Genomic DNA, 11,508 nt, shown 5'->3' on the forward strand with positions numbered 1-11,508 from the left:
GCCCATTGCTTCTTTCTCCCATCAACTCTCATGCCACATGCATCATGCTCAACAACAGCACAACTCGCAACAATATCAGCACAAGCTATGGATATATATAAGGTGGTATTTATGGACCTGTCAGATCCAAAATGGAGGTTTTGCAAGTATGCAAACAAAGCTCAACATCTCCAGAAGTCAGAAGGTGATCGAGCAAAATTTCAGCTTGATAAAAAAATGTGAAAGAATGCCAGGCTATCTTTATTCATAGGAATCAATGTCAGCATGAACTATGTATCAGCACCACAGATCACCAGAAGGTATATATGCAAATGACAGCAGCCACCTCCCTCTTTTATCTCTCTACCATGCAACGCAATTACATTGTCTTTCTTGATCTATCCTCTCTCTACGATGGCAACTAGACCTGTACTCTCCATCCGCTGCCAAAATTAAACTGATACCGCCTTTCCTCCATGGAAAACCAATCTATCAGTGGGTTTGATGTATTGCTATATGGTATATGTACATGTAACGAGAACGATCCAGCCTCTTATCTGTTCCCCTAACGACAACATGCATCTAAGCAACATCAAAAGGAGTCTTCCTTGAGGACTGCTCATCTAGGGGTGAAGCAAAATGTATCAAATGCATGAGATGGCAGAGTGTGAGATGAAAGAATCGCTCAAGGTTAGTCAAATGGTGGGTAGAAATAGTTGCAAACGGGGGAGCATAAATGATCCAAGGACTGCTTAAGGTTGGCCAAATGAAGGGTCGGAAGGAGTAGCAAGACATGGAAGGGGGAAATGCACAGGAGGTTCTTTAGTATACCAAGCTTAGCTCAACATGCCTAATTGGGAATTATACCGAGCTGGTGAAATGCTGTGGAGGCTGATATTATATAGGAACAATTTGTTGGTGAAATGTGGCAGGTAACACTAACAGGGGACTCCATGCATCTAAGAACTATGAGTGCCACTGCTAAGACCTCAAGAGCTGGAGACAGCATAGTGCCTCACCGAATAGCGCAAGACTTGTAAGCTAGGGCAGATCATCTCCTTCACTCTTGCACCATCCTTGTAAATCTTGAAGGTTGGTACTACACGCACATTCTCTGCCTTCGCTACCGTAGGGCTCTCATCAATGTTTACCTGCCAGTTTGATTATAGATGATCGATTAGCAACTTGGGAAATCTTGCCAAATGCAATCAATTGCAGCAGTTGATAGTAAGATATGTTTGCTGGAATACCTTTAGGAAATTCACTGAAGGGCACTCGGAGCAAAGGGAGTCCACAGATGAGGTAATCTGTGTGCATTGCCTATTCGTTGTTGCCATGAAGTAAAGAACAGATACGCCTGAAGAAATGACACATAAACAACATTCAGTCCATCTACCAAACTGAACATAGATTATGCATGTGAAACAACATTTTTTTATCCACAACATTATCCACAACATTAGCACAACAAAAATTCAATATGGAGGGTCTAAAAAAAGGAATTCAATGCAACAACAACAGCAGCAGCCTTTGTCCCAAGCAAGTTGGGGTAGGCTAGAGATGATACCCACAAGATCCAACTAAAAAAAGGAATTCAATAAGGAGGTGAACAATATTATCACACGCTAGGGGCCTAGGGTAGAACAGAAAAAAAAATTGTAGAGGAGAAATTCACCAGGCGAATGTATAGCATCTCGGAGTTGCTCTAAGCTGGTAACTGCCTCAAGCTTCCCTCCAAACTTCATATTCGACACCTCCTCTCCACGGGTCATCTTCAATGCGACTTGGGCATGGAACAATGACTCTGCAACCTCCGTGTCACCAGGAAGATCCTTGCGAAGCACCTCATAGTCCCGCACACAATCATCCCAACGCTCAAGCTAATTAAATGTTAAAGAGAGCTGTCAATACCAGAATTGGTGAATAATCAGAAACATGATGATGCATGTAATTTTCTTACCTTTGCATAGGACGCTGCACGTCTTAACAGAGCCTTTGTGTAGTTAGGTTGGACTTTTAGGGCCTCATTGCAGTCCTCAACAGCTTTCGCCCACCGACCTAACTTCGACCAGCAAGCTGCTCGATTGCAGTATAGTACTGGGTTTGAGGGCTCATGTTTAAGCCCTTCACCATATGCTATAGACGCCTCAGCAAACTTGCCTGCCTTAAAAAGGTCATTCCCCTGGGTTCGAGCCCTTGCAACTAACCTCACGTTATTTAGAATAACTCCAACCTCTGAGTTTCCAGGATCGATAAGCCTAGCCTTCTCAGCCAATGCAACAGCTGAATCAAACCTGCAGAAACCGATTTCAATACTTGTGTCGCTAGAACTAAAAGAAGAAGTATCAAGGTTTGATAATTGTACCTTCCAAGCGCCATGTTGACCTGGGCTTGGACAATATGCACATAAGATTCAGCTGCCATGCCTGAGAGTTTGGTTGGCCTTGGAGGTAGTGATGCATTGTCCAATTTCAACAAGCTCGTAATAGTTGAATCAGCCTCCTCTAATTTGTGCAACCGAAGAAGTGCTTCCGACCTCAAGGCAAGAAGCTGCAGGAGAAATATGCTTCCCTTGTGAGGATAACTGAATCACCACAAAAAAGGTTATATTTTCAAACATAATTATAAGGAGGGGCTACCAATTGAGAAGAGTCCGCTCCATTGGCAATGGCCGCATCTGCTTCCCTTAGCGCGCTCCTCCAGTCTCCAATTTTCCTTGCATCCATGCATCTCTCTTGATGGCTTTCCACCTCATGCAGCTTCTGCCAGTCAGCAGGATCAGACTGGTTTGCATTCCCAGCCAGTGTAAAATGCATTCTTGCCTTGTCAACCATCCCAAGCCTGCAATATGTTCATCATTGTGCCATTTTAGTAACTTGAAACAACTATATTACATTGAATATTCGCGCAAACATCAAATAATTAGGACCACAATTTTACGATGAATGTGCAATTATGCATACTGTGGTCAAAATACTGTCCACAATACAAGTAAGCACTCCCTTTCGGCCCCATTGTGTGATGTCCACAAACTCACTACGACATACCAACCAAAACTACAAACTTTCCCATGTTTCTCGTGTAATTGCAAGATCAGAGCTTTTACTTCCAAAGCAAGTAACAGAACAACCGAAATGGTAATGGTCACCATGGCACACCATTACAGTACTGGTACTGATCTGCAATCAGATAAACTAGGCAAAAGGGACTGATAGAAAAGGAACATCATATTGGATTTGCACACAAGCAAAGCGGAAGCAAGAAGGCGAGATCTGTGGATGCGATTTCATTCCAGTACTGCAGCAGGCAAGCACAGACAAAGCGTAAGAATCTCACCGGAGGCATAGCCCGGCGAGGCGGCCGTGCGCACGGGCGCTCGCCTGGTCGAGGCGGACGGCCTCCTCACACTCGCGGAGTGCTTCTGCCAGGCGGCCGAGCCCGATGAGCGCGGCGGCGCGGTTGCCGCGGCACGCGGCGCTGTCCGGGCACAGCGCCACGGCGCGGTCGTAGTGCCGCAGCGCCTCGCCGTACCGGCCCTTCTTGTACCAGTCGTTACCGGCGCGAGTCACCTCCTGAAGACCACCACCGCTGCCAGGAGGCACCGGGCAGCTCGCCGGAGACCTCGAGGAGTTACAATGGAACGGGGTGGCGTCAATGCTGCTTCTTGCGGGAACCGTGCCTCCGCCACCTCCACCGCTCCGCATGATGCTGCCGTGGCCATAGTGCCCGGTGCCGGATCCGAGCACGACCGGGCGGGTGCGTGGCGGGTGCGGCGCAGCCGCCGCCCCCGCGACACGGCCAGAAGGGCAGATGTTGCCGGTGGGGAGCGCATTGGTCAGCGGAGAGCTCGCGGTGCTCCCGCCGCCGTAAGCTCCTCCTGCCCCGCTCCCCGCGCTGCTGCTGCCGCCGGAAAAGATGAGCGGCCCAGATCCGGAGCGCCGGTGCCCCAGCGGCCGCGGCGGGTTGCTCTCCGCTACGAGCTCACCCGAGTGGTTTCCCCGGCCTCCTCTCCCCGCCGCCACCGCCGTCTCCGCAATGCCCAGCGCCGGCGATTTGACCGACCCAGCGGACGACGACGATGACGACGTTGTGGCCGGCCGCAGCCGCAGCGGCGACACCGGCGAGCCAAGATCCGCGAACAAGTCCGTTTTCTTGTCTGGCTTGTCCCCGACGCCCGTGTCATCGAGCGTCAGCGCCGCAGCGCGGAGGCGTACCCGGTCAGCCTCCGCCATCGCTCACCAATGCCACCACCACTCGCACACAGCTGCCGACACCACCACTCTCCTCGCCAACCAAGCAGGCATACAAGTACACAGCTGCTCAACAAGGACAGCACGAGTGCGTTCGCTCTCCAAGACGAGGGACAGAGAAGTGTATGTATGTATGTGCGTGCGGTGAGGAGAGCACAAGCGGTGTAGGAGCAAGAAGTGAGGGGGGAGGAAAGGAATAGAAGAGGGGGAGGGAGTAATAAGGTCGTTCAACTAATACAAATCCTTAAAAAGAGGGCTAAAAAGTAAAAAAAAAACTAATTTGAATCCTTTGTTGTCCTTAGAAAAACAAATATATCTTTGGATAAATTGGTTATTTTTAGCTTTGCAAGGGTCGACCCTCGAGGATTCGAGGGTAGTATGAGAAAACAAATTCTATAGCATTCTGTCTAAAAAGATTTTCACGAGACTCTATTCACGTCATCCATTTTGTAATCTAATGGCTAGTCTGAAGATAAGAGAAAGTGATTAGACACATGTTATCATAGGAGAGAGCATCTTTTGTATGACAGAATTCTATAGGATTTACTTATGTAGCATGAGGTTCACCTATTGATACTCCAGTTATTTTCACTATGTAAGAAATTAATTTCCTTTATTTTTTATGGGTTTTGAGGGTTTCTTTTTTGTGATTTGGAGCAATGAAAGGAAAAAAAAAATCTTATTTTCCTTTTTTCTGTTTTTATACTATATCTATTTTCATTTACTTATCACCAATAATTTACTGTAGCAATGTTGGATATATGTATTTATTTTTTAATAAAAAATTGATGAATACTTAAAAATATACGATACTAATAAAATACATTTCAAGATGAGTTTAATAACAAAAGTTTTAAGTATCTATAAATTTTTCATAGAAAAAACATAAAATTAAAATTACTACAGTACTATTGGTAACAAGTAAAAAAATAGATGTAGTATAAAAACAGAAAAAGGAAAATGAGTTTTTTTTTCTTGGTGATAAATAAGCGAAAATAGAGATAGTAAGATAGATTGATTTGTATTTTCCTCATTCTCTAGTTCACGAGATGGCGGCCGGCCAGTTGGAGGCAGTAGTGCCATGGCGCCATGTCCTGTGGTGTGGAAAAGCAGCAATTCATTGGCATCCTTCTTTTTGGTTTGGTCCAACACCAACATTAGCAGGCAGTCCGTTTGTCTGGTAATCTCTTCTCCAATAAAAAATACAAGACATTTTATTTTGAAAAGTCAAATGTTATATATTTTGATTAATAATTAGTTAAATTATAAGTATGTTTAGTATATAATTAGATTTATATTTCAAGACTCTTTCACACTTTATTGGTTTGATAGTCATAAGCTACGTATTTTGTGAGAAAATAATGATCATTTTAACTTTGAAGACTAAACTAATACAAAATACACCTTAATTCTTGAACGATATAGTACTATTCATTTTGCTTCCCTGTCTTCCCGTTTCAATCAAACTTGATATCTGTTGGCTCAAATGATTTGGACGACACCTCGTAAATAAATCAGATATTGGTCTACGCATATTGGTTGTATGGGAGTTGTACGTCAAACATTTTGCATACATGTCAATTGAGGCGTGCACCTCCTCCTTTTCATATATGTTAGCGGGTAAAATCCAAAAATAGATAATATACGATACCGTATTTATAAAAATAGATAATATGTTAGTGTATTTGTAAATTTAGTATTTGTATTCAGCACCTCGTTCACTGAAAACCCGATTTCGGTACGCGAGACATAAAAAAGGGTGGATTCTACCATTTTCAACATCTGAGGTGCCGAATACGGTACTATACACCGTATTTGACACCTAAGTTATCGAAAATGGCCTGTATTCAATACCTTAGGTACCGAATACTCTAAACAGTGCCGAGGGTGCCGATTACAGGCTAGCGATCTTGTCGTACAACAGCACTGATCAATATTTGTTTTTATGTCGGAAGAGACGTGCTGCTGCTATAAATTTGTTTGGACGTAATTTTATCGATATTTCTTTATTCTCTTATTGTAAATTTGTGTGAGTAATTTTTTATGAACAATAGTAGTTGTGAAGTATAATTATCATAGATACAAATGTTACATACGCTGATAAATATTACATAGGATATGAGGTTTTTCGACGCTACACGAATGGACCCTAATTATAAAGAGATGATGACAATAAATGTTGGCATGTACGGTACGTCTAAAGACTAACTTAATAGCGTACCTTAGGGAATGACAATAGACCGGGTTATAATAGATGTTCTCTACTGAGTGCACCTAGGATATTTACCCTTCCTCAGAGCATCGATGTCCTCTGCCTTAGCGCAACGGGCCCTCCCCCGCTTCCTTTTCCTCTCTTCTTCACGAGCTTCAGCCATGGCACGCTCCTGCACTTTCTTCCTCACGCGCTCCTCCTCCTCCTAACACTTGAGCCGTAGTTCTTCCTACTGTTGTTCGTATTCCCGGTGTTCGTACGCTTCTATCCTCCACCACATGCTCATGTCGACACCGCTATTGGTGCTCATTTTGCTCTATGCCCAACCATTCCATAAAGTCACTGGTAGTTGAAGGAGATTGGACAAATGAAACAAGATGGGAGATTAATAAGATAGTGTATGAAATTGTATGGAAAGTGCTACATGAGTGATCTATGTCGCTATACCGATGGGCACGTGTCGGAGGGTGAACTCCTCAAGCGGGGATCCGAAGGGACCCCCTTTGAGATTCGGCCAGGGGGATGATTCTGAATCCGCTTCGTAGGTGAAATAAATAGGAGTAAATGAGATGCAGGTGGAATGGAACGATCGGATGCAGGAAGTAGTAAATGCTCAGGAGATTTTTAAACAGGTTCGGGCCGCACTGAGCGTAACACCCTACTCCTGTGTGTATGTTATAAATGCTCTGAGAATGTCTCTCTGACTATCTGTTGAGTTACAAGAATATTTGTCTAGTCTAGAGCTTCGTGCTCCTTGTTCTTCAGCTGATCTATGCTTTGGTGTTCGTCCTCTGTTGTCTTCAGCTTGAACTTAGCCTGGTCTGAACTCAACTCGTACTGAACTTGTCTTTCTCTGGGGAGCCCGCCCCGCCTATATACTCGCCGGGGCGGTAGCGTGCCCAGAAAGGATGGCGTGAGTTCCAAGACGCCATAAATAGAAAGCAACCATAAATAGAAAGCAACCATTGTTCACGGCCCCAAGCACTCTCTCCCGGAACTGGTTGATCAGGTCCTCGGGTAACCGAGTGCTCGGGGGCCACTGTTCATGGCCCCGAGCACTCTCTCCCAGAACTGGCTACTTGGGTCCTCGAGGAACCGAGTGCTTGGGGGCCACTGGTCGCGGCCCTGGGCACTCTCTCCCGGAACTTGGCTTTTCTTATCATCGGGGAACATGGGTGTTCGGGGGCCACTGTTCGTAGCCCCGAGCACTCTCTTCCCGGCACTTGATCTTCTCGGGTCATCGGGGAACTCGGGCACTCGAGAACCACCGTTCGTGGCCCCGAGCACCCTCTCCCGGAACTTGGTCTTCTCGGACCTCGGGGAGATAACCTCCGAGGGAGGGCGCCACGTGGCACTCTGCTGTTCTGGCCTCGGGACTCGGGGACCCTCGGTTCCTGTGTCACCGACAGCACACATACGATCCATGTCGAGTCTTATCATACTGATAGTTTGCACATATGAAGAAGCGTATGCCATAGGTGTAGGAGATGTCCTAGGACTCATGAAGCCTACATGGGTCGCCACAGAAGCACATCGGTGGTTCGATCTCCTGGGGGATGCAAATCTTCCAGTGTTTATTTGGTGGGTTTGGTGGAGCTAAGGAAGACATTGCAGTTGAGAGAACTGACGAAGAAGTAATCTATCCATGGTTGAGAGTAGGGTTATTTATGATGGTTGGGGGCTAGTGCATGGACTGAGTGCATGACATAGGTAGGGGCTGGAGCATGGGATTCTGTGTGAAAGCTGAAAAAGTTATGGCATTGATGCTTGACATAGATTCCCTATGAAAGCTGTTACTTGGTGTGATCATTTCATTCTGCACAAATTTAGCAAAGATTTAAGATTGCCTCTGCATGGAAGGCTGAGTCAGGATAGAGATGTTGTCATTTAATTTATGATTAAAGCTCTGTCGTGTGGTTATATCATGTCTAAAGCCTGAGCTCGTACAGAGGTGTTGTCATTTTATGGTTAAAGCTGAGTCGTGTGGTCATTTCTTGTCTAAAGTCTGATTCATGATAGAAGTGTTGTCATGTCATGCTTGAAGCTCTGTCGTGTGGTCACTTCGTGTCTAAATCCTAAGTCAGGACAGAGGTGTTGTTATTTTATGCTGAAAGCTCTGTCGTGTGGCCACTCCTTGTCTAAAGCCCGATTCACGACAGAGGTGTTATTCTGTCATGCTTAAAGCTCTATCATGTGGTCACTTCGTGTGTAAAGTGTAACTCACGACATAGTTGATGTGCTGATAGGAAGGTGTTGTCATTTCATGCTTAAAGCTGAGTCGTTTTGGTCACTTCATGTCTAAAGTCTGACTCACGACAGATGTACTGTTTTGGCAGTAGGGTGTGGTTGCAGCAGTGTGACACTACTACAGAACTGCATATCAGTGCCGGTTGAAAAATGGCTTCAGTACCGGTTTTTCAACTGGTACTCTTTACTCAGCACTGATAGTGTGCTACTATCAGTGCCGGTTGACCACCCGATACTATTACCATTTTCAGAGAATAAAAAAAGAGAATTGGTGGCAGTGAGAGCAGCATCCGAGCCAGCTCAGAATCGAGCTGGCTCGGATGTCACTCCCGCCGTCACTCCCGTCGTCGCTGCCACCGGGCACTATTGGGCACACTTGCAAATGCATGCACAAGATAATGCAGCATGCCGCAACTTCTCGCGGCCACCCTCCGGCACCACAACGCATGCACAAGATAACGCAGCACGCTGTGACTTCTCGCGGCCGCCCTCCGACACGCTCCGGCTCCCCCCGGCGCTCCCCACCAGCCTCAATCGCCAGACTGCTATGCATTAGCTAGGCCCTCGTCATGCAACGCTGGGACGGGCAGGTGCTGGCGCGATACAACCGTGGATGCAGTGCCACCCCAATATCCTGTTGAAACAAGGTATTGGGTATTTCTGGCTTTCCTTCCTTTAAAAATTCCTATATGTTAGTAGAAAAACCTTATGCTTTAAGAGATGGAACTTCAAGAGCAGCTAGGTCTAGATGGAAGTTGTGAGCATTACATTTGTGCATTACTTCCATACCAAGATTAGCATGGTCTACTCGATATGGATTAGGCGTTAATGAAACCTTTGCAAAAATCTTAAAAAAGAATATTCAATTAATATCAACTCATTAAATAAAAAAGGGAGTATGCTTAATGAATATGTTTCATTCATATATAAAGCGTACACCTGTGTACGTTCTATCCTATACGAATTCTACTATAGGATTTCGATAAGAATTGAGTTATTGTTATGATAAGTTAACACGGTTCGTTATTAAACCATGAATTTGATTCACCAAATCCATCATTAGTGTATACTCTTTGATAGATATAGCGCAACCAAAACCAATTCCTAATCCTTATTTTACAATTTTACAAGTTCCGAGGGTGGTGAAGGGAAAGCCCCTATTGGTAGAAAAAAACTCACAACCCCTTGGGGTTATCCTGCGCTTGGAAGAAGAACTAGGAAAATAAAAAAATATAGTGATAGTTTTATTCTTCGTCGCCATAGGTAAATATGTAACTAGGAATATGGAAAATTGCATTTTTGGATCAATTCAATGTAATTGTTTGATCTTAAAGGGGATCTTCTATAATTTCAAACATAAGGGGTTATTTCTTGGTTTCATCCGGTCATTCACTTCACAAATCATATGGGAGAACCATAGCATTTCGTGACTCATTGATAAATTTACTTTGATTCTCTATAGACCTATAATGTGAGACCATTAACACGGTTAAAGCACTGACTAATCAAATTCCTATAATAAAACTAAGCAAATAATCTACTTCCAAAGAGACTAAGCAAATCTACTTCTGAATGGACTAAACAAATAATCTAAGTACTCTAATTACTCTAATCTAAGTACTCTAATTACTCTAATATAAGTAATAATTAACTACGTAATCTAATTACTTACCTGAGGGCGTTGCTCCTCTGCTGCTACTCCTCGCATTGCTACTCTGCTGCTGCTCCCTTCTCTTCTCACGCTGATGCTTCTCAACTGAAGCCAGCGAGCTCATTTATTCAGTACCAAAACCAGCACGAGACCCTGCAGATGTCACAACCGCACTGAAAGCAGCGATAAGACGCGATGTGAGGCGCTGAAAGCAGCACGGGCTGGCCTGTTGTAAGACCCCAAACCCGGGATCTCCTGTACCTCCTGTATTAGTCTCCGGATCAACTAGTTGATACGCACAATATAACAGTAGTAGTATCACAATCAAACTTTGTACATAAGTATTATGGTTCAGATTACAAAAGTTTACAAATCATACTATATATTACAAATCTGGCCGAGAGGCCAACAAAACACAGCGAAAAGGAAAAGCCCAAGCCACAAGCAGCTTAAGGTGCGGATGCGACTTCTAAGACTATTCTTCATCCTTTCCTTCACCTCTGGCGAAGTCAGGACCGGCTTCCTCATCTGAATTGCAGCAAGAATGAGTACGAAAGGTACTCAGCAAGCTCTATACTACTTCAAGGTGTTTGATAGATGCATAAAGGAGTGATTCAAGGATAGGGCTGCATGGTTTAGTTTTAAGCGTAAAGTAGTTTACACAGGTATCCAATTGCACTATCTATGATTGACTTTAAAACAGTTTAAATAGTTCAAAACCAGGTAACAAGCTATATCTGGGGTTTTTTCGGTCCTGGGATGGGCTATACCTTACTCCATAGTACCTTCCATCACATCTGATGTACCTATAATACCACATGGATCCTAGCGAATTTAGCCAGCAACCTCATCACACGGATATCTAGTCCACACACTTACTCATCAAGACACACGCACTAGAGTCTAGTAAAAAAGGTTCTGCTTTCTCATGTCTATGACCATGGATATGGCTATTCGAATAGATTTACACTCTGCAGAGGTTATACAGCTTTACCCACGCGATATGCTCAGCCTCCAACTATTATAAGCAGAGGAGCGAATCATACCAAGACATTCCAATCACCTTTACTGCTAGGCTTTTCTACAAGATTTACCCCCAAGCGTCATAGTTCATGTACTGAAGGTCAGTCCCCCTTTTAAGCCTAGGCTAGTACTAGCAACCTCCAAAC

The 11,508-nt window shown here is 44.6% G+C and overlaps 1 protein-coding gene across 1 annotated transcript; it reads right to left on the reverse strand.

The window, feature by feature from the left end:
* Window positions 1–219: 219 nt before the first annotated feature.
* Window positions 220–4,412, reverse strand: LOC133884977 (TPR repeat-containing thioredoxin TTL1-like). Its single transcript, XM_062324594.1, has 7 exons — window positions 3,316–4,412; window positions 2,619–2,820; window positions 2,345–2,529; window positions 1,940–2,273; window positions 1,655–1,859; window positions 1,230–1,336; window positions 220–1,130 (listed from the first exon to the last, which is right to left on the reverse strand). Exons 1-7 carry the CDS (start codon window positions 4,209–4,211, stop codon window positions 969–971), a joined length of 2,091 nt encoding a protein of 696 aa, XP_062180578.1. The 5' UTR covers window positions 4,212–4,412; the 3' UTR covers window positions 220–968.
* Window positions 4,413–11,508: the final 7,096 nt, after the last annotated feature.

The sequence above is a fragment of the Phragmites australis genome, chromosome 11 (assembly GCF_958298935.1).
Source record: "Phragmites australis chromosome 11, lpPhrAust1.1, whole genome shotgun sequence".
Taxonomy (NCBI): domain Eukaryota; kingdom Viridiplantae; phylum Streptophyta; class Magnoliopsida; order Poales; family Poaceae; genus Phragmites; species Phragmites australis.

Excerpts from the sequence above, each read along its gene's own strand:
- LOC133884977 (XM_062324594.1), bottom strand. The coding sequence starts at position 4,211 with ATGGCGGAGGCTGACCGGGTACGCCTCCGCGCTGCGGCGCTGACGCTC. Across the intron at positions 2,821-3,315 it reads CTCGCCGGGCTATGCCTCCG|GCTTGGGATGGTTGACAAGG; the intron begins GTGAGATTCTTA and ends AACATATTGCAG. Across the intron at positions 2,274-2,344 it reads GTCAACATGGCGCTTGGAAG|GTTTGATTCAGCTGTTGCAT; the intron begins GTACAATTATCA and ends CGGTTTCTGCAG.